The sequence below is a fragment of the Zeus faber genome, assembly GCF_960531495.2.
Source record: "Zeus faber genome assembly, chromosome: 3".
Classification (NCBI taxonomy): Eukaryota; Metazoa; Chordata; class Actinopteri; order Zeiformes; family Zeidae; genus Zeus; species Zeus faber.
In genome coordinates, this window is record NC_137190.1 from 1,072,822 (window position 1) to 1,100,321 (window position 27,500).

Below are 27,500 nucleotides of genomic sequence, written 5' to 3' on the forward strand. Positions count from 1 at the left end.
GACGGGTCCTAACGGGTCCTAACGGGTCCTGACAGGTCCTCACGGGTCCTGACGGGTCCTAAGGGGTCCTAATGGGTCCTAACGGGTCCTAAAAGGTCCTAACGGGTACTAATTGTTCCTAATGGGTCATGACAGATCCTAATAGGTCCTTGCGGGTCCTGACGGGTCCTGACGGGTCCTGACGGGTCCTGACGGGTCCTGACGGGTCCTGACGGGTCCTGACGGGCCCGTCAGCCCAGCGGAGACGCAGCGACGGGATTTCCTGACAAACAATGGAAAATGTGAGAGAAAGAAAGTGACATAAAAGCAGATGGAGGAGCCGCAGCAGAACCACCACCTTTCACCTCCTTTTCCTAAATATAAAGAAATGTGCAAATATTGATGTAGTGGACTGTTTTATCTGATAAGAGATAACATATTTTCACTTCTTCACATTTAACTCAATGTTTCAAATCCGAAATACAAAACTAGAAAAAAAGCGTTGAGTAGGATTTAAATCTACTGCTGTGGAGACGCAGTGAAGTGAGGAACCTAAATCTGTTTTTATCAAACTTTATTCAACTTCGATCTTTTCCTGCTCTGACTTTTATGAGCTATGTTTTATGATGTGTATTGATGTTGTGTATTATGTTGTGTATTTATTTTGCATATTTATGTTGTGTTTTATGCTGTATATTATGTTGTATATTTATGTTGTGTATTTATTTTGTGTATTTATGTTGTGTATTATGTTGTATATGATGTTGTATATTTATGTGTGTATTATGTTGTGCATTATGTTGTATTTTTGTTGTGTATTCAACTTGTGTATTTATGTTGTGTTGTGTATTTATGTTGTGTATTCAACTTGTGTATTTATGTTGTATATTTATGTTGTGTTATGTATTTATTTTGTGTATTTATGTTGTGTATTTGGTTGTATATTATGTTGTGTAATATGTTGTATATTTATGTTGTGTATTATGTTGTGTATTTATGTTGTGTATTTGTGTTGTGTATTTATGTTGTGTGTTTATGTTGTGTGTTTATGTTGTGTGTTTATATTGTGTATTTATGTTGTGTGTTTATGTTGTGTATTTATGTTGTGTGTTTATGTTGTGTATTTATATTGTGTATTTATGTTGTGTGTTTATGTTGTGTATTTATGTTGTATATTTATGTTTTGAATTTATGTTGTGTAGTATGTTGTATATTCATGTTGTGTATTTATGTTGTATATTTATGTTGTGTATATGAAACTCATCTGAAAAAACAAAAAGTAAAGGTTAAACAAATAAAATTGTGTATTTATGTTGTGTGTTTATGTTGTGTATTTATATTGTGTATTTATGTTGTGTGTTTATTTTGTATATTTATGTTGTGTGTTTATGTTGTGTATTTATGTTGTGTATTTATGTTGAGTATTTATGTTGTGTGTTTATGTTGTGTATTTATATTGTGTATTTATGTTGTGTGTTTATTTTGTATATTTATGTTGTGTGTTTATGTTGTGTATTTATGTTGTGTATTTATGTTGAGTATTTATGTTGTGTGTTTATGTTGTGTATTTGTGTTGTGTTTTTATGTTGTGTATTTATGTTGTGTGTTTATTTTGTATATTTATTTTGTATATTTATGTTGTATATTTATTTTGTATATTTATGTTGTGTATTTATGTTGTGTGTTTATGTTGTGTATCTATGTTGTGTATTCATGTTGTGTATTTGTGTTGTGTATTATGTTGTATATTTATGTTGTGTGTTATGTTGTATATTTATGTTGTATATTTATGTTGTGTATTTATGTTGTGTGTTTATTTTGTATATTTATGTTGTGTATTTATGTTGTGTGTTTATGTTGTGTGTTTATGTTGTGTATTTATATTGTGTATTTATGTTGTGTGTTTATGTTGTGTATTTATGTTGTATATTTATGTTTTGAATTTATGTTGTGTAGTATGTTGTATATTCATGTTGTGAATTTATGTTGTATATTTATGTTGTGTATATGAAACTCACCTGAAAAAAACAAAAAGTAAAGGTTAAACAAATAAAATTGTGTATTTATGTTGTGTGTTTATGTTGTGTATTTATGTTGTGTATTTATGTTGTGTGTTTATGTTGTGTGTTTATATTGTGTATTTATGTTGTGTGTTTATGTTGTGTATTTATGTTGTGTGTTTATGTTGTGTATTTATATTGTGTATTTATGTTGTGTGTTTATGTTGTGTATTTATGTTGTATATTTATGTTTTGAATTTATGTTGTGTAGTATGTTGTATATTCATGTTGTGTATTTATGTTGTATATTTATGTTGTGTATATGAAACTCATCTGAAAAAACAAAAAGTAAAGGTTAAACAAATAAAATTGTGTATTTATGTTGTGTGTTTATGTTGTGTATTTATATTGTGTATTTATGTTGTGTGTTTATTTTGTATATTTATGTTGTGTGTTTATGTTGTGTATTTATGTTGTGTATTTATGTTGAGTATTTATGTTGTGTGTTTATGTTGTGTATTTGTGTTGTGTATTTATGTTGTGTGTTTATGTTGTGTATTTATATTGTGTATTTATGTTGTGTGTTTATTTTGTATATTTATGTTGTGTGTTTATGTTGTGTATTTATGTTGTGTATTTATGTTGAGTATTTATGTTGTGTGTTTATGTTGTGTATTTGTGTTGTGTTTTTATGTTGTGTATTTATGTTGTGTGTTTATTTTGTATATTTATTTTGTATATTTATGTTGTATATTTATTTTGTATATTTATGTTGTGTATTTATGTTGTGTGTTTATGTTGTGTATCTATGTTGTGTATTCATGTTGTGTATTTGTGTTGTGTATTATGTTGTATATTTATGTTGTGTGTTATGTTGTATATTTATGTTGTATATTTATGTTGTGTATTTATGTTGTGTGTTTATTTTGTATATTTATGTTGTGTATTTATGTTGTGTGTTTATGTTGTGTGTTTATGTTGTGTATTTATATTGTGTATTTATGTTGTGTGTTTATGTTGTGTATTTATGTTGTATATTTATGTTTTGAATTTATGTTGTGTAGTATGTTGTATATTCATGTTGTGTATTTATGTTGTATATTTATGTTGTGTATATGAAACTCACCTGAAAAAAACAAAAAGTAAAGGTTAAACAAATAAAATTGTGTATTTATGTTGTGTGTTTATGTTGTGTATTTATGTTGTGTGCTTATGTTGTGTATTTATATTGTGTATTTATGTTGTGTGTTTATTTTGTATATTTATGTTGTGTATTTATGTTGTGTGTTTATGTTGTGTATTTATGTTGTGTATTTATGTTGAGTATTTATGTTTTGTATTTATGTTGTGTATTATGTTGTATATTTATGTTTTGTATTTATGTTGTGTATTTATGTTGTGTATTTATGTTGTGTATTATGTTGTATATTTATGTTGTATATTTGTCTTGTGAATTTATGTTGTGTATTATGTTGTATATTTATGTTGTGTATTTATGTTTTATATTTATGTTGTGTATTTATTTTGTGCATTATGTTGTGTATTTATGTTGTGTATTTATGTTGTATATTTATGTTGTGTATTTCTGTTTTGTATTTATGGTGTGTATTATGTTGTATATTTATGTTGTATATTTATGTTTTGTATTTATGTTGTGTGTTTATGTTGTGTATTTATGTTGTGTATTTATGTTTTGTATTTATGTTGTGTATTTATGTTTTGTATTTATGTTGTATATTTATGTTGTATATTTGTCTTGTGTATTTATGTTGTGTATTATGTTGTATATTCATGTTGTGTATTTATGTTGTATATTTATGTTGTGTATTTTTGTTGTGTATTTATTTTGTGCATTATGTTGTGTATTTATGTTGTGTATTTATGTTGTGTGTTTATGTTGTGTATTTATGTTGTGTATTTATGTTGTGTGTTTATGTTGTGTGTTTATGTTGTGCATTTATGTTGTGTGTTTATTTTGTATATTTATGTTGTGTATTTATGTTGTGTGTTTATGTTGTGTGTTTATTTTGTATATTTATGTTGTGTATTTATGTTGTGTGTTTATGTTGTGTGTTTATGTTTTGTATTTATGTTGTGTATTATGTTGTATATTTATGTTTTGTATTTATGTTGTGTATTTATGTTGTGTATTTATGTTGTGTATTATGTTGTATATTTATGTTGTATATTTGTCTTGTGAATTTATGTTGTGTATTATGTTGTATATTTATGTTGTGTATTTATGTTGTGTATTATGTTGTATATTTATGTTGTATATTTGTCTTGTGTATTTATGTTGTGTATTATGTTGTATATTTATGTTGTGTATTTATGTTTTATATTTATTTTGTGTATTTATTTTGTGCATTATGTTGTGTATTTATGTTGTGTATTTATGTTGTATATTTATGTTGTGTATTTATGTTGTGTATTTATGTTGTGTGTTATGTTGTATATTTATGTTGTGTATTTATGTTGTGTATTTCTGTTTTGTATTTATGGTGTGTATTATGTTGTATATTTATGTTGTATATTTATGTTTTGTATTTATGTTGTGTGTTTATGTTGTGTATTTATGTTGTGTATTTATGTTTTGTATTTATGTTGTGTATTTATGTTTTGTATTTATGTTGTATATTTATGTTGTATATTTGTCTTGTGTATTTATGTTGTGTATTATGTTGTATATTCATGTTGTGTATTTATGTTGTATATTTATTTTGTGTATTTTTGTTGTGTATTTATTTTGTGCATTATGTTGTGTATTTATGTTGTGTATTTATGTTGTGTGTTTATGTTGTGTATTTATGTTGTGTATTTATGTTGTGTGTTTATGTTGTGTATTTATGTTGTGTGTTTATGTTGTTTATTTATGTTGTGTATTTATGTTGTGTGTTTATGTTGTGTATTTATGTTGTATATTTATGTTTTTAATTTATGTTGTGTAGTATGTTGTATATTCATGTTGTGTATTTATGTTTTGTATTTATGTTGTGTGTTTATGTTGTGTATTTATATTGTGTATTTATGTTGTGTGTTTATGTTGTGTATTTATGTTGTGTGTTTATGTTATGTATTTATATTGTGTATTTATGTTGTGTATTTATGTTGTGTGTTTATGTTGTGTATTTATATTGTGTATTTATGTTTTGTGTTTATGTTGTGTATTTTTGTTGTATATTTATGTTTTGAATTTATGTTGTGTATTTAGGTTGTGTATTTATATTGTGTATTTATGTTGTGTGTTTATGTTGTGTGTTTATGTTGTGTATTTATGTTGTGTGTTTATGTTGTGTATTTATATTGTGTATTTATGTTGTGTGTTTATGTTGTATATTCATGTTGTGTATTTATGTTGTATATTTATGTTGTGTATATGAAACTCACCTGAAAAAACGAAAAGTAAAGGTTAAACAAATAAAATAATATATTTATAACATTATATCCGGCCGTGACCCAATCACATATTATTATTTCACTCAACACCTCAAAATAAATTATAATCAAAGAATATTTAATAAACGAGTGTACAATGAATTACAAATATAAATTATTATTATTATTATTATTATTATTATTATTATTATTTATTATCATGATTATTATTAATAATCATAATAATAATTATTGATTAGTAATAATAATAATAATAATAATAATAATTATTATTATTATTATTATTATTATTATTGTTATTATTATTAATTAATAATATGTTCGACCAGGAAAAAACACCAAGCTACTGTATATTACATATCAGATGATATTGAGTCTCATGATACTTATATCATATATATAAAAATATCAATATATATCTCAATATATATACTGTAGCTATATATGTATATACATCGTCTTGCTAATCAATGCAGCATCTAGAAGAACCTGGTTCCAGAGGAAGTCAAGTTCTGGAGGAACAGGATCAGGTCCTGGAAAAACCAGATCTGGTTCTGGAGGAACCAGAGGAGGTTCTGGAGGAGGAACCAGAGGAGGTTTTGCAAGAGGAACCAGAGGAGGTTCTGGAGGAGGAACCAGAGGAGGTTTTGCAAGAGGAACCAGAGGAGGTTCTGGAGGAGGAACCAGAGGAGGTTTTGTAAGAGGAACCAGAGGAGGTTCTGGAGGAGGAACCAGAGGAGGTTCTGGAGGAGGAACCCACCGCTAGCAGTACCCGGTCCCGTTCCAGCAGGTCAGCCAGGCCATGCAGCAGTCGTCCCCGGGCTGACGGCTCCATCTTCCTCCAGGGAGCGCCGCTGCGCCCGGCTGCCCGGGCCGCACGCACCGCCCGGTCCACATCGGCCTGAAGGACAGAGGAGGAGGAGAGGTTGAGGAGAGGAGGAGAGCAGAAAGAGGTTAGGAGGAGGAGAGGGTGAGGAGAGGAGGAGAGCAGAAAGAGGTTAGGAGGAGGAGAGGTTGAGGAGAGGAGGAGAGCAGAAAGAGGTTAGGAGGAGGAGAGGTTGAGGAGAGGAGGAGAGCAGAGAGAGGTTAGGAGGAGGAGAGGTTGAGGAGAGGAGGAGAGCAGAAAGAGGTTAGGAGGAGGAGAGGTTGAGGAGAGGAGGAGAGCAGAAAGAGGTTAGGAGGAGGAGAGGTTGAGGAGAGGAGGAGAGCAGAAAGAGGTTAGGAGGAGGAGAGGTTGAGGAGAGGAGGAGAGCAGAAAGAGGTTAGGAGGAGGAGAGGTTGAGGAGAGGAGGAGAGCAGAAAGAGGTTAGGAGGAGGAGAGGTTGAGGAGAGGAGGAGAGCAGAAAGAGGTTAGGAGGAGGAGAGGTTGAGGAGAGGAGGAGAGCAGAAAGAGGTTAGGAGGAGGAGAGGTTGAGGAGAGGAGGAGAGCAGAAAGAGGTTAGGAGGAGGAGAGGTTGAGGAGAGGAGGAGAGCAGAAAGAGGTTAGGAGGAGGAGAGGTTGAGGAGAGGAGGAGAGCAGAAAGAGGTTAGGAGGAGGAGAGGTTGAGGAGAGGAGGAGAGCAGAAAGAGGTTAGGAGGAGGAGAGGTTGAGGAGAGGAGGAGAGCAGAAAGAGGTTAGGAGGAGGAGAGGTTGAGGAGAGGAGGAGAGCAGAAAGAGGTTAGGAGGAGGAGAGGTTGGGGGTTCAAATCCTGACACAAGCACAGCGTGACACATGGGACGACAAACTGTAAACAGCTTCATTATTATTTACATGTCAATGTAAACAGTGATCACTGTTGGTTTCTACACAACAAGAGATGGAAGGAGAGGAGGAGGTTTTTACAGGTGTTATAACAAGTGTCATGAGAGGTGTTATTACAGGTGTTATCACAGTTTTAATTAGAATTGTTATTACAAGTGTCTTGAGAGGTGTTATTACAAGTGTCTTGAGAGGTGTTATTACAGGTGTTATCACAGTTTTAATTAGAATTGTTATTACAAGTGTCTTGAGAGGTGTTATTTCAGGTGTTATTACAGGTGTTATCACAGTTTTAATTAGAATTGTTATTACAAGTGTCTTGAGAGGTGTTATTACAAGTGTCTTGAGAGGTGTTATTACAGGTGTTATCACAGTTTTAATTAGAATTGTTATTACAAGTGTCTTGAGAGGTGTTATTACAAGTGTCTTGAGAGGTGTTATTTCAGGTGTTATTACAGGTGTTAATACAGGTTTAATTAGAAGTGTTATTACCAGTGTCATGAGAGGTGCTATTACAGATGTTATTACAGGTTTAATTAGAAGTGTTATGACCAGTATCATGAGAGGTGTTATTAAAGGTGTTATTACATGTTTAATTAGAAGTGTTATTACAAGTGTCATGAGAGGTGTTATTACAGGTGTTATTACAGTTTTAATTAGAAGTGTTATTACAAGTGTCATGAGAGGTGTTCTTTCAGGTGTTATTACAGGTGTTATTACAGTTTTAATTAGAAGTGTTATTACAAGTGTCATGAGAGGTGTTCTTTCAGGTGTTATTACAGGTGTTATTACAGTTTTAATTAGAAGTGTTATTACAAGTGTCATGAGAGGTGTTATTACAGGTTTAATTAGAATTGTTATTACAAGTGACTTGAGAGGTGTTATTTCAGGTGTTAACAGAGGTGTTATTAGAGGTGTTATTACTGTGTCTCCCTCCTCCACGTCGCAGATCTTCACACCTGTCGCAGGGTTGAACGTTGGGAAACTTGCTCCTTTGCTGGATCTCTGCCACTCGTTGTTGATGAAAAGCTGAAGAAGAAAAACTTAAAAAATCTGGAACCACACGTTGAATGCTTCATGAAGCTCTAGCAGAAAAAGCAACTCGTGCATGTTTTACTGCTCTTTCTCCAGAACCACAACATATCAAGACGCTCCAGGAGTTCCGGGGGTTCTGCTTCTCCTCACCTTGGTGTACGGGACCTCTTGCAGCTTGGCCGGCTGAGGGAGACCCGCAGCGGGCGCTCCGTTCTCCGGGGCTCCGTTCTGCTCCATCCCGCTCGGCTCCTTTCTTCTGGTCCTTCTCCCCTGGATCTCCTGGTTCTCCTCCTCTGGTTCTTCTCCGCCTCTGGTCCTTCTCCTCAGGATCTCCTGGCCCTTCTCCTCTGGTTCCTCTTCTCCTCCTCTGGTTCCTCCTCCTTTTATAGGGATGCCGATCCTCCTCCTCACGGGCTGATGAGCATCTTCACTCCGCCCTCAGAGCTTCTTCTGCCGGAAGATCATCTGAGATTTCATTTCAATTCTCCTTAGAAACACTTTCAGGCCCACGGAAAAATGTTTCCATGTAATTATTACTCAGTTAGGATTCATTTAGGCTTTTATTTGAAAATTGTATTTTAATAACAGGGGTTCCCAAACCGGGGTTCGCGGCCCCCTACGGGTCCTCGGGGGAACAGCACGGGAGTCCGCAGAAAAGCAATTTATTTGTTTATTTATATATTTAATTACTTCAACTGTTTTTTATTTACGTTTTCTGAAAACATATTAATCCGTTTTTTTATAATGCAATTAGGTGCACTCAACAAGGCGCGTGCGTGCGTGCGTGCGTGCGTGCGCCCGCACTCAAGCCAACACGCGTGCACGCACATTCCACAGCGGCGGACGTGTCGGAGTCACTTCACACCTGAGCTGCTTCTGCTAATGAGGCTGAAGCTGCTGCTTCTGCTAATGAGGCTGAAGCTGCTGCTTCTGCTAATGAGGCTGAAGCTGCTGCTTCTGCTAATGAGGCTGAAGCTGCTGCTTCTGCTAATGAGGCTGAAGCTGCTGCTTCTGCTAATGAGGCTGAAGCTGCTGCTTCTGCTAATGAGGCTGAAGCTGCTGCTTCTGCTAATGAGGCTGAAGCTGCTGCTTCTGCTAATGAGGCTGAAGCTGCTGCTTCTGCTAATGAGGCTGAAGCTGCTGCTTCTCGACAACATCCACCTCCAACATGGCGGCTTTGAAGTGGGCGCGGGGGCGCGGCCGTCAGCACCAAGGTGTGATGCGTTGTGATGGTTCTGTTGCACCTGGACCCGCTGAGGCTGAATGGAGCTCCAGGCTTTGTTCTGGACACACAAAGACTCACACTGTCCCCCTCTCCGCCATACCCCCATTCCACCCCCATCACCCCCACCCCCATCCCATCATGTCAAAGTGTAATTAGGACTCAGAGCCTCCCTCCTCTTCCCTCCTCCTCCTTCTCCTTCTTCTTCTCCTTCTTCGTCTTCTGCAGCTTCTAACACCTCATAATGAGAACTTCATTTTAAAAGCAGAGTTTCTCGTGGTTGCCTTGTCGACGCTTTGCGACATTCACACAAATAAAGAATTTTGAATTTGAATTTGATAGTGACGGGGGGAGATGAAAGGGTTGAATAAAAGGAGGAAGAGAACCAGGGAAGGAGAGAGAGAGTGAAATAACATGTAAAACAGGAGCTGCAGTCCATGCAAATCACTGCAAGTCTTCCCCAGCTGGACCTCAACCTCCACCCAATCCTCCACCCAATGCTCCGCCCAATGCTCCACAGCCGTGATCTCTCCTATAGGATCCAATTACCAATGAACAACTTCCTTTTTAAGGTTGCTTGTTTTAAGGTTGCTTGTTTTAAGGTTGCTTGTTTTAAGGTTGCTTGTTTTAAGGTTGCTTGTTTTAAGGTTGCTTGTTTTAAGGTTGCTTGTTTTAAGGTTGCTTAGAAAGGGCAGTAAAGCGTGGGAACGGGGGTCTAGGTGATGGAACATCTTTTAACGGAGGTCTCCTCCTCCCAGCAGACTTCAGGGCCAATTAGCATCATTAATCACATTGTTAATTGCAGCGGCTTCCTGCTGCTTCAACAACTTATCGGTTAAACGCAAATTATTGAAATAAATGTTGAGTCACTTTGAGGCAGAAGGAAGTGACACGAGATCAACGGGCACAGTGACATATGATGCAATGTGGGGGCGCGTTTGGTGGTTTGCATTTAAATTACATCCTCTTACTGCATGGAACTTGCAGCCTGGAACCTGCAGCCTGGAACCTGTAGCCTGGAATCTGCAGCCTGGAACAGCTTGCAGCCTGGAACCTGCAGCCTGGAACCTGCAACCAGGAACGGCCTGCAGCCTGGAACAGCCTGCAGCCTGGAACCTGCAGTTTTGAACCTGCAGCCTGGAACGGCCTGCAGCCTGGAACCTGCAGCCTGGAACCTGCAGCCTGGAACGGCCTGCAGCCTGGAATGGCCTGCAGCCTGGAACCTGCAATCAGGAACGGCCTGCAGCCTGGAACAGCTTGCAGCCTGGAACCTGCAGCCTGGAACGGCTTGCAGCCTGGAACGGCCTGCAGCCTGGAATCTGCAGCCTGGAACGGCCTAGAGCCTGGAACGGCCTGCAGCCTGGAACCTGCAGCTTGGAACCTGCAGCCTGGAACGGCCTGCAGCCTGGAACCTGCAGCCTGGAACGGCCTGCAGCCTGGAACCTGCAGCCTGGAACGTCCTGCAGCCTGGAACCTGCAGCCTGGAACGGCCTGCTGCCTGGAACCTGCAACCAGGAACGGCCTGCAGCCTGGAACCTGCAGCCCGGAACGGCCTGCAGCCTGGAACAGCCTGCAGCCTGGAACCTGCAGCCTGGAACGGCCTGCAGCCTGGAACCTGCAGCCTGGAACGGCCTGCAGCCTGGAACCTGCAGACTGGAACGGCCTGCAGATCAAGTTGCTGCTCCAGAGGTCGGGCCGTTCAGAGATATCGTGAGAGGTTTGGCGTCCTGCTCAGCTCCATCCTGGTGCCTCTGCTGTTCTTCAAGCTCAGGATACTGTGAGATGCTTTTAAGCACACACACACACACAGACACACACACACACACACACACACACAGACACACACCACACACACACACACACACCACACACACACACACACACACACCACACACCACACACACACACACACACCACACACACACCACACACACACACCACACACCACACACACACACCACACACACACACACCACACACACACACCACACACCACATACCACACACCACACACACCACACACACACACCACACACCACACACCACATACACACACCACAAACCACACACACACCACACACACACCACACACACACACACACTCACCACGCACACACACCACGCACACACACCACACACACACACACACACACACCACACACCACACACACACCACACACACACCACACACACACCCACACACCACACACACACACCACACACACACCACACACACACCACACACACACCACACACACACACCACACACACACCACACACACACCCACACACCACACACACACACCACACACACACACACACACACACACACCACACACACACCACACACACACACCACACACACACACACACACACACCACACACACACCACACACACACACCACACACACACACACACACACACACCACACACACACACCACACACACACCACACACACACCCACACACCACACACACACACCACACACACACACCACACACACACCACACACACACCACACACACACACCACACACACACCACACACACACCACACACACACACCACACACACACCACACACACACCCACACACACACACACACACACCAAGTTCAAGTTCAAGTTCAAGAGATTATTTGTCACATACATATACATACGGTCATACATATATGCAGTGAAATGTCATGACACCCGGTGATGACGCACAATAAGCTCTATAAGCTCTAAAAATACAAAAATATACCAAAATGTCGACCACACACCACATACACACACCACAAACCACACACACACCACACACACACACTGACAGAATAAGAGAGATGAAAAACAGGAGAAGGGGGATGGAGAGAATGATTCAGAAAAAGAGGGAACGGGAGACTAAGAGAAAAGAGAGCGAGGGAGGGAGGTGGAGCGGGTGGTGCTGTGATAAGGCCGTCCAGGTGTTTAGCACCAGAACAAAGAGCCTTTTGAGCTGCTGATGAGAACGCTGCGGTTCGGCGCTTGTTGCAAAATATAGAGAGGAAAAGGAGCAGAACTCAGACCGTAATATTCTGTTACAGAGCGGCTCAATTAAGCCGTGCTCCTCTCAGCCAATAGATGCAGGAGCTGCAGACTGAGGCTTGGTTCAGCTCTGCAGTAAATATCGTCCTGACCTGGAAAAATCTGGATATATATCATGTACTAATGAGGGTTAACTGCCACATAACCCCCACCACACAATAAAAGTATCTTCTAAAAACAGCCGTGTGGTGTTCTAAAAAGAGAGAGATGGTGCAGAGCCCTCCTAGAGTCCTGACTTCACATGGTGGAGGCGTTGGTGTTCTGCTCTGGGCCTCGGTGCCTGGTGGGGGCCACGCATGGCAGGTCGGCAGAGAGGAGGACTCTCACTCTTGAACATATGCCCAAACAGCAGCTCAGAGTACACCACCTTCTTGGAGCCAGTAGGGGAGGTTCTAGAAAACACTCCGCCTGGTGACTCCATAGTTCTACTGCGGGACCCATGTCAGTAATGATGGAGAAACCTGGAGGAGAACCTGGAGAAATCCTTTATTGGACTTCTGTGCTCGTCATGGACTGTACATAACACCATGTTCCACCACTAGAGGCTCAAGTGGAACCTAGTAGCAGAACACCTTGGGCCAAAGGTCAGTGATCCACTTTGTTGTTGTCTCATCACCCCTGAGGCCGTATGCTCTGGGCACCGGGGTGAAGCGAGGAGCAGAGCTGTCTAGCACCACCTGATGGTGGGCTGGATGAGGTGGGGGGTAGACTACAAGCCAGAAGGGGTGGTGAGGGTTTTCTGGGAACGACCCTGTTTGAAGCAGCTGCTAGGAGCTGTAGCCAGAAGTTGGCCGGTGCCTGTTATGGCGGCAAACCAAGGACTCGCTGGTGGACACCAGAGGTGTTGAGCTGTCAAGGCTGTCTAGCTAATTAAGGAGTTATCTCGGGCTTGGTTAGCATGGGAGACTCCAGGTTTGACAGGTTTTGACAGGTCTGGCAGGCCAGAAAGTACAGGTATGTGAGGAGTTCGAAGAGGCCAAGTAGAAATATATTTGGCCTTAAAAAGGTTCTGGCAAACCACCCAGGCCATTATCAGCAAGGGTGGGGAAGTGCTGAGGCTATCGTTGGGAGGTGGAAGAAACACTTGAGGAAGTTCTACACCCGACTAATACGCCCCCGGTGGAGGAGGCAGTTCCGGAGTGTTTGGGAATCCCCTGGATGTGGGGCTGTCATGGCTGACACGCCTTTGCAATGTTGCGTTGATGTCACAAACAGTACCAGGGGTCTGGCAGACAGGGGTGGTGGTCCCCAAAAATGACGATCCGGCTGCTAGTCAAACATCAGATACAGGAGGAACCATGTGCATTATGTCTTGGTCGTGGAACAACAGACCAACTCTCATAGATCCTTGAGGTGTCATTTGTCAGACCGGTCTACTCCTGTTTTGTGGACTTGGACAAAGCTCATGATGGTGTGTGTTGGGGGATTCTTTTGGAGCTACTCTGGGAGTGTGGGGTGTCGGGGCTGCTGTTGCGGGCCATTGGGTCGGTGAATGGCACGGAGCAACCGGCAACCGGCATTGAGTCAAATCGGTTTGTCACCAATCTCCCAGCATGCACTGAACCAGCAGCAACAAACAAACAAAAGGAGTGAGGCTCAGGGGCGCCGGAACAGGAGGGCAACGGGATCCTTTGTACCCCCACTTTCAGGTATTACGCTAATAGAACGTTGGCAACAGTGGCGTTGTTAGGGGTGGGTGTCCCTTGCTTCAGCTCTAAAGGGGGTATGAATAGCCCCTGATGTAAAACAGCCCCACAGGGCCGGCTCTGTGCCCCGGTTGCTCGCTCTCTGACAGTACCGACTGTGTGCCCAGCAATGGGGCGTTCGGATCGCTGCACCAAAACAGTGTGTTTTTATTTTATATGAAGGTTATTTAATTTTACTCTGTTTCCTTATGGAACCGCCCGGCTCAGCAGGGAGGCTTGTAGCTTTCCACATCTATGGCTCTGCTTCCATCCCAGTGGTGGAAGGTGAACTTTGATATGTTTCTCAGCGCTGCTCTCCCTTCATCCAGGTCACAGCAAACAGAGCCTGGAGGTGCAGTGTCTCACTCTCACTGCATGCTGTCTGTCTCTCTGCAGTGTCTCACTCTCCCTGCATGCTGTCTGTCTCTCTGCAGTGTGTCACTCTCCCTGCATGCTGTCTGTCTTTCTGCAGTGTCTCAATATCCCTACATCCTGTCTCTCTCTCTGCAGTGTCTCATTTCCCCTGCATGCTGTCTGTCTCTCTGCAGTGTCACTCTCCCTGCATGCTGTCTGTCTCTCTGCAGTGTCTCACTCTCCCTGCAAGCTGTCTGTCTCTCTGCTGTGTCTCACTCTCCCTGCATTCTGTCTGTCTCTCTGCAGTGTCTCACTCTCCCTGCATGCTGTCTGTCTCTCTGCAGTGTGTCACTCTCCCTGCATTCTGTCTGTCTCTCTGCAGTGTCTCACTCTCCCTGCATGCTGTCTGTCTCTCTGCAGTGTGTCACTCTCCCTGCATGCTGTCTGTCTCTCTGCAGTGTCTCACTCTTCCTGCATGCTGTCTGTCTCTCTGTTCAGTCCATTGTGAAGCAGAACTCTGATGTGTAAGTCCTCTGGTATTGAATGACTGAACCGTGTTTACATCTCCTCCCTCTGGCCCTCGAGCCTTCCAGAATATGTGTGTGTGTGTGTGTGTGTGTGTGTGTGTGTGTGTGTGTGTGTGTGTGTGTGTGTGTGTTATTAAGATGATGACATGGTTACTACCCGCAGGTAAGGCAGGATGAATAGCTGTATTAAAGAAACTCGTCCATAATGACACATTGGTGCCGTGTTATCTGATGAAACCCAAACTGGTGATCGGAGATATCGTGTGTGTGTGTGTGTGTGTGTGTTGTCCAAACTGAAAAGTGATGAATGGAGCACATTCCCAGCACAGGGTGGTGAGGTAGTAGCTGGATGCAAAATGTAGTAAAATGGATGCAAAGCAGAAAGAGAGTGAAGCAGCAGGTGGATGAAGGAGAGGAGGATGTGTTGTTGTGATGATGTGTTGTTGTGTTGATGTGTTGATGTGTTGTTGTGTTGATGTGTTGATGTGTTGGTGTGTTGGTGTGTTGATGTGTTGTTGTGATGATGGGTTGATGTGTTGGTGTGTTGGTGTGTTGGTGTGTTGTTGTGTTGATGTGTTGTTGTGATGATGGGTTGATGTGTTGTTGTGATGATGTGTTGATGGGTTGATGTGTTGGTGTGTTGTTGTGTTGATTTGATGAGTTTGTACTTTTCATTGTAAGAGGTGCAGCCGCTCCAGCTCCTCGTGGTCGTGCAGAGCAGCGTTTATTGGATAAATCACAGAGTTTTGTTGTGGAAAGGGAAAGCTTCGCAGCCTGTTATCTTCCCCTCGTTTTTCTGGGACAAAAGTCAGAATCCATTGAATGTTGAGTGGTTTCTTAAAATAACTCACATTCAACCTGAAAGTAGGTCCAAAACAAAGTCCTGAGGATTTTCTGCATAAACAGGAGCATAAACGGACGCCTCGGGGTCCTCGGAGCAGCGTCGAGTGGAAGGAGCAAACTGAATGAAATTCCAAAACACACTTTGTTCTCCTCGTTGTCTCGGTTCCCTCTTCAGGTGGAATGCGGAGCTTTTCTCCTTCCTCCATTCTTCCTGCATCCAGAAAGAGAAGCCAAGGCTCCTGCAGAACGAGAGGGGGTGAAGGACCCCGGAACCCGGAACCCGGAATGAATGAATGAATGAATGAATATATATATATATATATATATATGTATATATATATATATATATATATATATATATATATATGTATATATATATATATATATATATGTATATATATATATATATATATATATATATATATATATATATATGTATATATATATATATATATATATATATATATATGCACGCGCACACACACACACACACACACACACACACACACACACACACACACACACACACACACACACACACACACAGTATATATACACTGATCAGCCACAACATTAAAAGCACCACTAATAACATTAATACTGTGCAGCTCCCCCTCGTGTCACCACAACAGCTGTGAGGTGGAGGCAGTGACTCCACCAGACTCTGAAGGTGTCCTGTGGTATCTGGCACCAAGACGTTAGCAGCAGATCCTTTAAGTCCTGCAAGTTGGAGGTGGGGCCCCCATGGATCAGGCTTGTTGTTCCAGCACATCCCACAGATGGTCCATCGGATCGAACCCTGACCCCACCCATCTACATGATGTAGAAGAAAAGGTGATTCATCAGACCTCCACCTTCTTCCATTGCTCCATGGTCCAGTTGTGACGCTCACGTGTACATTGTAGGTGCTTTCAGGGGTGGACAGGGGTCAGCATGGACACTGTGAGCTCCCATACGCAGCAAGCTGCCCAGCACTGTGTTCTCTACACCTTTCTATCATAGCACCGTTCACTTTTTCAACTTCTGTGCTACAGTAGTTCTACTGTGGCATCCAACCAGACGTACTAGACCTGACTCCCCACGTACATCAATGAGCCTTGGGGTAGTACGTAGTTAGGTAGTAACCACTGCACAGCAGGAACAGCCACAAGACCTGTGCTTGTGGAGATGCTCTGACCCAGTCGTCCAGCATCACAATGTGCTCCTTGTCAAAGTGGCTCAGATCCTTACGCTGCTTCAACACATCAACCTCAACAACTCACTCTTCACCTGCTGCATCATATATATATATAATAATAATATACAACACTATATATATAATAATAATATATAACACTATATACTGTATATATTAATAATATATAACAGTATATATATATATATATATATATAACACTATATATATAATAATAATATATAAGACTATATATATATATATATATATATATATATATATATATATATATATATATATATATAAAAAATATATCATGGTCTTGCAGGGGCCAGGGAGCCTTGACGCTGGACGAGGGACCAGGGGCCTCAGTGCTGTTCTCTGATGAAAGTCGATTCACGTTGAGCAGAAATGATGGAGACGTCAAGCAGAGCGCTACGCATTAGTCACTGTTGTCACCAGACTAGCCTTTAGTGGTGGTGGTGGTGTTACAGTGTGGGCAGGTGTGTCTGGTCAATACAGAACTGTCCTACACTTTGTGAATGGTACAGTGACAAGCCCATACTACCTGAATGACATCATTCATCCAGTCATTGTGCCCCTGCATGAACAACACAGGCCTCATTTCATCTTCATGGACGACAACGCTCCAGCTCATGGAGGAGGCATCATTAGGGAACGGCTGCTGGAGACTGGGGCACCTCAAATGGAGTGGCCTGCACTTTCTCCAGACCTGAATCCCATAGAAAACCTATGGGATCAGCTGAGTGGCCGTGTAGAGGCTCCTAACTCTGTATACATACATATATACACACACACACACACACACACACACACACACACACACATACATACACACACTATAACAGTGTGTATGTATAATAATAATATATAACAGTATATATCTAATAATATTATATAACAGGTTTTATATATATATATATATATATATATATATATATATAATGATACTGTGTATATATATATATATATATATATATATATATATACATATATATATATATAAAATTAATCAAATATAACAGTTTATATATATAGCTTCTTCTTTCGGCTGCTTCCGTTAGGGGTTGTACACCGTGGATCATCTGCCTCCAACACCTTGTGTTCTGTGCATCATCCTCCCTGACACCACCCGCCTGCATGTCCTCCCTCAGCACATCCATCAAGCTTCTCTTTGGCTTCCTCTTTTCCTCTTGCCTGGCAGCTCCACCCTCAGCCTCCTCCTCCCAATGTAACTCTCATCTCTCCTCCACACGTGTCCAAACCATCTCAATCTGGCCTCTCTCACTTTTCCATCAAACTGTCCAACCTGAGCTGTCCCTCAAATGTCCTCATTCTTAAACCTGTCCATCCTTGTCCCTCCTCAACATCCTCAACTCTGCCACCTCCACTTCATCCACCTGCCTTTTTGTCAGTGCCACCGCCTCTAAACCGTACAACAAGGCTGCTCTCACTGCCGTCCTGTCACCTTCCCCTTCATTCTGGCTGGAACCCTTCTGTCACACATCACTCCGGACACTCTTCTCCACCCCTCCACCCTGCCTGTACTCTCTTGTGGATGGTCGACCCCGAGTACTTGAACTCATCCGCCTTCTCCACCTCCACTCCTTGCAATCTCAGCTTTTCTCCGCCCCCCCCCATTCAGGCACATGTATTGTGTCTTACTCCTGCTGACTTTCATTGCTCTTCTCTCTAATGCTGCCTCCACTTCTCCAGGCTCTCCTCCACCTGCCGCCTACTCTCGCTACAGATCACAATGTCATCCGTGAACATCATAGTCCACAGAGACTCCTGCCTGATCTCATCTGTTAAACTGTCCATCACCACTGCAACAAGAAAGGTCTCAGAGCTGATCCTTGATGCAATCCCACCTCCACTTTGAATGCCTTGGTCACGCCTACTGCACACCTTACTACTGTCTGACTGCCCTCATACATATCCTGTACCACTCTTATGTACTTCTCTGACACCCACGACTTCCTCATGCAATACCACAATTCCTCTCTTGGCACCCTATCATAGGCTTTCTCTAAATCCACAAAGACGCAGTGCAACTCCCTCTCCCCCAGCTCTGTACGTCTCCCTTATTCTTGAAGATGGGTACAAGAACACTTCTTCTCCACTCCTCCATCATCCTCTCTCTTTCCAGGATGGTGTTAAACAGTCTAGTTAGGAATGTCACTGCCATCTCACCTAAACATTTCCATGCTTCCCCAGGTTTGTCATCTGGGCCAACTGCCTTTCCACTCTTCATCTTCTTTAATGTTTTATCCCCACATCATCCACTCTTCTCTCCCTCTCATTTTCTTCATTCATCAACCCCTCAAAGTACTCCTTCCACCTTCTCAACACACTCTCCTCACTAGTCAGCACATTCCCATCATTATCCTTCATCATCCTATCCTGCTGTACATCCTTCTCAGCTTGGTCCCTTTGTCTTGCCAATCGGTACAAGTCATTTACTCCTTCCTTACAACCTCTCATACAACTCGTCGTACGCCTTTTCCTTTTCTTTTGCCACTTCTCTCTTTGCCTTGCGCCGCATCAGCTTGTACTCCTGTCTACTTTCTTCATCTCTCTGACTATCCCATTTCTTCTTCGTCAACCTCTTCTGCTCTATGCTCTACTGTACTTCCTCATTCCACCACCAAGAGTCCTTGTCTTCCTTCCTCTTCCCGCATGATACACTGATGATACCTTCTTGGCCGTCTCCCTCACCGCTTGTGCAGTTGTTTCCCAGTCATCTGGTAACCGTTCATTCCCACCTACTGTCTGCCTTACCCCTCCCTAAAGTGCATGCAACACACCTTCCTCCACTCTTGTATGTCACCCTGTGTTCCTCCCTCTTCTTGAAATACGTATTCACCATTTCAGCCAATTCCATCCTTTTGGCGAAATCCACCACCATCTGTCCTCCCACATTCCTCTCCTTGACACCATACCTACCTGTCACCTTCTCGTCACCTACGTCTCTGGTCCCTTGGCCAACATGCCCATTGAGATCTGCTCCTACCACCACTCTCTCTCCCTTTGGATGCTCTCCACCACTACATCCAACTCACTAAAGAATTATTCTTTCTCTTCCATCTCACACCCAACTTGGGGAGCATATGCAACGACCACATTCATTATCACCCCATCAATGTCCAGCTTCATGCTCATCACTCTGTCCGACACTCTGGTCACCTCACAAAACACTCTTGACATATTCTTCCTTCAAGACCATCCCTACCCCGTTTCTCCTGCCATCCACTCCATGGTAGAACAGTTTGTACCTGGCTGTGATACTCCTGGCCTTACTCCCCTTCCACCTGGTTTCTTGTACACATAGTACATCTACCTTCCTTCTCTCCATCATGTCAGCCAGCTCTCTCTCTTTACCCTTCATAGTGCCAACGTTCAAAGTTCCTACTCTCAACTCTACTCTCCTTCCCTTCTTCCTCTCCTGCTGTCTCCGGACACGCCTTCCCCCTCTTCTTCTTCTTCTTCTTCTCCTTCTTCTTCTTCTCCTTCTTCTTCTTCTTCTTCTCCTTCTTCTTCTTCTTCTTGGGCCGACAGTAGCATAATTTCCACTGGCACCCTGTTGGCTAACGGCACCGGTCCTTTCCGGGCCTCCACCGATCCGGTTTGGAAATTTTATTATTTATTTATATATATATATATATATATATATATATATATATATATAAATAATATAACAGTTTATATATATATACACGCGTATATAATAATAATATGTAGCATATATATATATATATATATATATATATATATATATATAAAAAATATATAACTGGTTTTATGTCGTGGTTGATCGGTGTACATCTCTCCTCTCTTCTCTGATTGGCTCTGGTCAAACTGTTTGATCACCATTCATCTCGGGCTCCAAAATCACAACCCTTCTTCTTCCCTGTTAATCAATTAGAAAGATGATAAAATAAACTGGGCCCTTCCTGTGAGGGGCCCCTGCGCAACGAGAAGTTCATGAAGTGTTTGATGCTTCATTTGCATCCCCCCTTGTGTTACTATAGCAACAGGACCAGTTTCCATGTTCACACACGTTCCAGGTGCGTCAGTCGGACACAGAGCCCCTGGAACGCCCCTGGAGTGAGGACGTCCCTCACTCTTCTGATCACATGAAACAGCTTGTGCTTCCAGTGTCACCGGCAGAAGACATTGATGAAGAGTTTGCTGCAGGACGTGTCCAGGTGCAGCCATGTGGTCATAGTCCTTCAATTATTAGTTTGAAGCATCACTCAGAGTGCGGTGATTAAGTCTTTACAATGAGCATGTATGGGAGACTCTGTCCTGCAAACTGATGCTCACAACTCCAAAACTATAAACAGCGAGATTCCTTCTTTGTGAGTGAGTAGATGTTTTGATGTATAACGTGTATTATGTATGTGCACGCTCAACTGTGGGAGCTGTTCCATTAAAAACCTCGTCTGAAATTTCATCACAAAAACTGGATTCACGCCAAAACCGTCGGCTGAATCCTTCCCCAAAGTGAAAGCCCACGCCTCCCGACCGGGCCTCCTCCTCCCTGGAGCACAGGGCCTCCTCCTCCTCATTCATCTCCCAACAATAACTCAGTGTCTGCATCAAGCGAAGCGTTCTCCAACACTTTGCAACCGCACCATTACGACAGATTGGGATTTTTAAATGAACACTTGGTGACGTTTTTGAAGAAGTTATTTCCCAAAATATTCCTCAAGCGTATTTTCTTGATGTCGGTGGAGATGGTGTCTGGAAGCTGGAAGATGAAGGATAAGGATCTAATAAGACATCAGCAGCGCTCCCTTTCTTTTGGCCCCAGATCAAATTCCTGTACGTTGCATATTGAAAAATGAAGCCAGGTCCTGAAAGCACGTCCAGCTAGATGAAATGCAGAGGAGGCCCTGGAAGAGCAGGAGGCGACCAGGACCAAACAAACCCCAGTAAAACAGGTATAAAGAGTGGCATGTGAAGTGAACTGGTGTGTGATTACTTGAGGAAGGGCTGCAGTAAAATATCTGAAAAGCTTCGGAACATCATGATAGGACCAAGATGGCCGCCTGCATTTCTCCGTGTGGGCGGGTCTCTGGTGTCTGGACCTCCACACCTGCATGGAGCTCACATCAACCCAACCCTGATTCACTCAGTCATTAGACAGGGAGGCAGAGCAGTGAAGCACCTGGAGGTCGCTCTGCTGCTCTGGCTGCTCTGGCTGCTTAGCTTGGTCAATTTAAATCAAGTTCATTATTTGGTAAATAATAAATAATAAGTTGGTCTTTTTCGGAAAAATAAATAGATAAACATTTGCACAACCACCAGAATGTGAATGTTATGTTATTCAGAAGTGTTTTAGTGCAAACATTTTGTTCCCTGTTTAAGGAATTATTATATTTAATGTCACGTTTATTGTATTGTAATCATAATTTCTATCTTAAGTTCATCTTTCTGGTTCACTCTTTATTTCATTAGTTATTTTATAAGACCGTGTATTATATTTTTGGAAATTACCTTTTTTTTGCGTACATTCTTCAATTTTTATTGTTTTTCTATTCATTAGGTTGCGTTTATTTTGCAATATTTTATTGTACACCGTTAACAAAAAACCACAATGAGGTTTATTGTACATTTTAAAATGTTTTTATATATTGCCATTTTCTCTTTGTTATATTTTTAATCTATTGCTTGATGATTATTTTGCCATCCATCATCCATCCATCCATCCATCTCAGACTTTACCCAACAAGCCCAAGTTTGATTTGGGCCTGTTAGCGTGGCCACAGACCTCTGCCCTCTGCTGTGTCCGCTGGAAGCCAGTTGTGACTTCTCAGCAGAGTCTGATTGGGAAAAGGCTGAAAGTGGAGAAGAAGCGACTTTCTGCTGAACACAGCGCTGACAGAACGTCTATTGTTGTCGCTGTCTGCGCTGCAGAGGGAAGCCATTGTCTTATCAGGTAACCCAAGCAGCCGGCGGCTCAGCGATAGCACTCGCTGTTTGGTAAAGTAAGACATAAATATATCAGAGCAGCTCTCAGCTTAGTGTCAGGCTGCTCCCCGGTGGGGCCGGGCGGGGGAAAGCAGAAACCAGCGCTTTTAAGAGAGCATTCCTGGGGAAAACAAGAGCGATGTGAAAAGAGAAGTGGAGAAGGAGAGAGGGAGAGGATGCCAGTTGAAAGAGTTTTCTCCTTGTTCTAATGCAGGCACACGAATGCACATTGTGACACGCCCGTTGATCCTCCAGAGCCTGGCGCCGTTCCTAACACTGACCTCAGCTGGATGGCTGCTGGCTTTCTGAATATCTGATCTTATTTTTCTCCTCCCTCATTTGACCACACCCATTCAGATTCCAACAGTTGTCCAAATGTTGGACGACAACCACTACTTTAGGCCAAATCAGCAACAAGAGAACAATTTGGCCGTTTACACTGAGATGACGTGCAAATGATTTCAGAAGTAAAGTCAGAGATCGGAAGACGTTTTTTACCAAAAACAGCAATTCAACGTCACCTTTCCTCCAAGCACCACGTGGCGTCGCTCGGGGCCTGAGGGTCAAAGCTCAGGGTGATGATTGGCCTTGGGAGGTCACTGACGCAGCCGCTGATAGGCCCGGCACCGGTAAATGGGAGGCCGGTGGTGTGCTTGTCCACGCCCACTCCCAGGACACCGACCTGACCCGCTGCCTTCTAGCTCCGCCCCTCTTGCCCACGCCGCTCGATACGGAGACACACCCTCTGAAATGTAAAAGCACTGATGTTCTTGACTCATTAATGTGATTCAAGATAAACCAGGAGTTGATAATAATAAAAAAGCCTCCTGATGGTATTAACTTTAATAATGTACTTCAGGTGTTTTATTTAAGGATCTCAATGTTCCTTTCTTTGAAAGAAATCCCATAATGTGGACGAGGCATAAAGTGCATATTCATGAGGAAAAATAAAACCTTATGAACAGGATATTAGTTGTTTTAAATGATGCTAGATTCTGAATTATTTTTGATGATAAAATTACTAAATCTTGTCTTTGTATTGCTTAAATAATGAGGTGCATTTCCCTTTGAACAATTTCTTTTTCTCTGTTTTGTTTCAAATGCTACAACAGCAAAAAAATAAATAAAAAAATGTTAAGTTGAATTTATTCACACATTTGAAAACCTGCAAGTTATGTACATTCAGTAGTTGATGTGGAAGACCAGCAGCCGCTTCCAGCTGCGTAAGACATGACGCCTTCCCTGACGGCGACCACGTCCAGCCACAAGGCCACAGAACACAGAACACACACACACACACACACACACACACACACACACACACACACACACACACACACACACACACACACACACACACACACACACACACACACACACACACACACACACACACACACACACACACACTAGAAAAAGCATCGATGAAGAGGACCTCCAAGACGAGGAACACGCATGATTCAGTTTGAACAAATAATGATCAATTGGATTCTGGATCCTGTTCAGAAGGGCGTGGCAGCCATGAGTCCGGACCTGGAGCACAGCCCGACCGACCACCATGACACCAGAGAAACTAAACACAACACATTCAAATGAACCCTCGTAAAAGTGAATAACTTAACGGTACGGACACCAAACCAAGAACGACACTTTGCAACATTTCAAATACATTAATACAGAAGATCATCGCTTAAATAAATCTACAAAAATATCTGCTGTACATGTAACATATTTACATTCCTCCCACAATCTGCAGATTGAAGAACCACAACTAGTTTTACAATCAACTCTGGATCTATTTACTTGCTTTACTCCCGTTCGCCGGCCCAACCCCACAATGCACCTCTCCTGCTCAGCTCCTCAACCCAAACTAACAAAGGGAAGTGTATTATTTTGAAAAACATCATGATCTTTTGGATCATCGCCAAGTGTCCAGCATCCATTTCATTTAGATTTTCTCTTTGAAGTAGAATGAAGGAGGTGGTGAGTACCTGCCCTGGAGGGGGGAGTGATGCATTGTGGCTATTGGTCTTCCAGGCTCCGGTGACAATAAGAAAGTTGTAAAATGACGCAGTGTCACCCTCTCCTTCCTCAACAGGTGTTACAATCCACTGTTGTCATGGCAACTCCTCACCTTAAACAACCAACGGAGCCCAAACCCAACACCCTGATGAGCGGACAGGAAGTCAATTGGCAGACGTGCACATGGCACTTTGGCCTGTTAAAGGTGCAGTGTGTAGAATTTAGGGAACAGACTTGGCAGAAGTGGAATATAATATTCACAAGTACGTTTTAATACGTGTATAATACCATGAAAATAAGAATCATTGTGTTGGCGTGAACTTCGAACGAATCACGGAGGCGGCAACCTCACCACTAGATACCACTCAATTCTACACACTGCACCTTTAAGGACATCACGCATAGAAAAAATAAATAAGAATTGACAGAAGACGTGTTCAATAATGGGAGTTTTCTGTTTCAACGACAACCAAACGACTGCATGGTTTAATAATCAGTTCATGGTGGGGGGGGCGGTGCGGCGACGTGAGATGAATCATTCAGCTCTTGTAAAAACTAGAAAAACAGAAGTAGAAAATTGTTTTTTTCAACTTGAAGGAGGTTTTCAGAGGTACAAAACCAATCTGCAGCTTCCGTCTGGACAGAGCCGAGAGATTGCATAGTCTGAGGGGGGGGGGGGGGGGTGAGGGGGGGCGTCAAACCCCGTCATACTTGTGCTTCAGGTAGTCCTTCATCACCTTGGCGATGGGAAGCTCCTCCAGGAACCTCAAGCTCTGGAGGCCGATGCAGTGACGGATTTTAATCCGGCACAAATCCTGCAGAGTCCTGGGCTGCCCTGCGAGGAAACAGAGTTAATCTCAGAGTCTTTTCAGTGTGAAAGCCACGACGTCATGGGACAGAAAATCACTTTCATCACAATGCAAAGTGCAGCTGCTTCCAGGAAGTGACCTGTGCAGAGCTGACATCAACCCTCCCTCTGCCTCTGCTCGCTGTTGAAACCACACAACGGGACAGAGCCACAGCCACACATGGGAGCGCTCTTCCTTGTCAGTCACTAACTCAGAAAGTGTGTTGGGGTGTTCCCCAGGGCACCTTTTTGAGTCCCCTTCTGTTTTCTTTATACCTGCTCTCCCCTGGGCAGATTTCTAGCAACTTTAAAGGGCATTGAGTGATACCGCTCGCTCAACCCTAAAAAATTGGACGCGCTGAGTGAATTACTCAAATGTTTAAACTGGAAAACAGTGATGTGAGGTTCTTATCCGTGGACTGGATAGTTTTATACCAGATTAAACACATTATCTCAGGAAATATTTTGATCAGGCTGTGAGCTTTGATCAACATATTAAGTTGGTGAGAAACGTTGCCAAACTCAGGTCTCTCGCTGTCATTACCCTTCTCCCTCCGTGCCTCAGCAGGTTCTCCTTGGACCGTCAATAGTGGTCCAAACCGCTGCTGCTTAGCTTCTGACCAGGTCAAATCACAGGTCCCTCCGTTAAGTTTCGAATTCAATGTAAGATAATTGTAATCGTGTCACTCAGGTCTGTGAAGCACGTTTCTAGAGAGGTGTTACATCAAAATAACAAATATAAATAAATACAACGAAACTTTAACTTAAAAATACCACCTTAAAAGAATGGGTTGGTAATGCTAATTCTGGGTGGTTGTTGTGGTTTCACTGAACAGGCCACCGCGCCTGACGTGAGAACGAGCTACAGGCGGCGACAGCGATACGTCTGAGTTCAGCTTCAAAAGAGCGACTCGCCCGTCACCGTGCGTGGGACCGGGGCAGATGAGCCCATCCGCTGAGGTCGTGGTGTAATCGATAAGCCGGCAGATACGTGATCTGGCTGGATGAATGGGTCGGTCTCTGACAGTCCGCAGCTCTTTGATATCTCTGATATCAAAGTTGGGGGGCAGCGAAGGAATGCAGCTATTGTTTGCTGCTAAGTCGTTAGCGCTGCGGGTAGCGCTGCTCTGCCTCCACCGACCGCTCTGTGAATGAACAGCGGTCACACTAAGCTGCTGCTGGCAGCGTTCCCACTTTACATCTGAACATCTCCCAGGTTTCCATTTACAGACAGTCTATCACTTCTTTTCTAACACACGTGGAAAATCCTGCATGACGCCCCTTTCAACACATTTACTGCCATGTTAAGAGCATTGAACTAAAAACACAAATTGAAAATGTACCGTTGTCACAAATATCTGCACACACAAAAACTGCGATCTTTAAAAAAAAAAAAAAAAAAAGGGGTTTTTTGTTTATTTATTTGTTTATTTGTTATCTGATAGACAGCAGGTTCTAGTAACACTGTAAGGTGAAACCAGGGTATCTGCAGCTGTCAGGGAAGTACAGTTAATACTTGTGAATGAAATTCAAGTCAGCTTTTGTGGATAAATCATCTCTCTCTCATCCAATAAAGTATCATGTTATTTATCAGAATAAATTCAGGAATGAAT

The 27,500-nt window shown here is 42.2% G+C and overlaps 2 protein-coding genes across 5 annotated transcripts in view; both read right to left on the bottom strand.

Annotated features, from left to right (window-relative positions):
* The window catches only part of aldh1a3 (aldehyde dehydrogenase 1 family, member A3), a 21,118-nt gene extending 12,635 nt beyond the window's left edge, over positions 1-8,483 (bottom strand). For 2 of the 3 annotated variants that reach the window (XM_079997778.1, XM_079997777.1), the window contains exons 1-3: positions 8,300-8,483; positions 8,039-8,143; positions 6,136-6,276 (exon numbers count right to left, since the gene is read on the bottom strand). In XM_079997778.1, the coding sequence (XP_079853904.1) occupies positions 6,136-6,276; positions 8,039-8,143; positions 8,300-8,386 (333 nt within the window). In that variant the 5' untranslated portion in view covers positions 8,387-8,483. The remainder of the gene's footprint in view (positions 1-6,135; positions 6,277-8,038; positions 8,144-8,299) is intronic. The other variant, XM_079997779.1, reaches the window with a different exon arrangement.
* Positions 8,484-25,735: 17,252 nt separating this feature from the next.
* asb7 (ankyrin repeat and SOCS box containing 7) overlaps positions 25,736-27,500 on the bottom strand; it is a gene marked incomplete at its 3' end in the record, with an annotated part of 10,501 nt that continues 8,736 nt past the window's right edge. For both annotated transcript variants that reach the window (XM_079998136.1, XM_079998135.1), the window contains one exon: positions 25,736-25,875. In XM_079998136.1, the coding sequence (XP_079854262.1) occupies positions 25,736-25,875 (140 nt within the window). The remainder of the gene's footprint in view (positions 25,876-27,500) is intronic.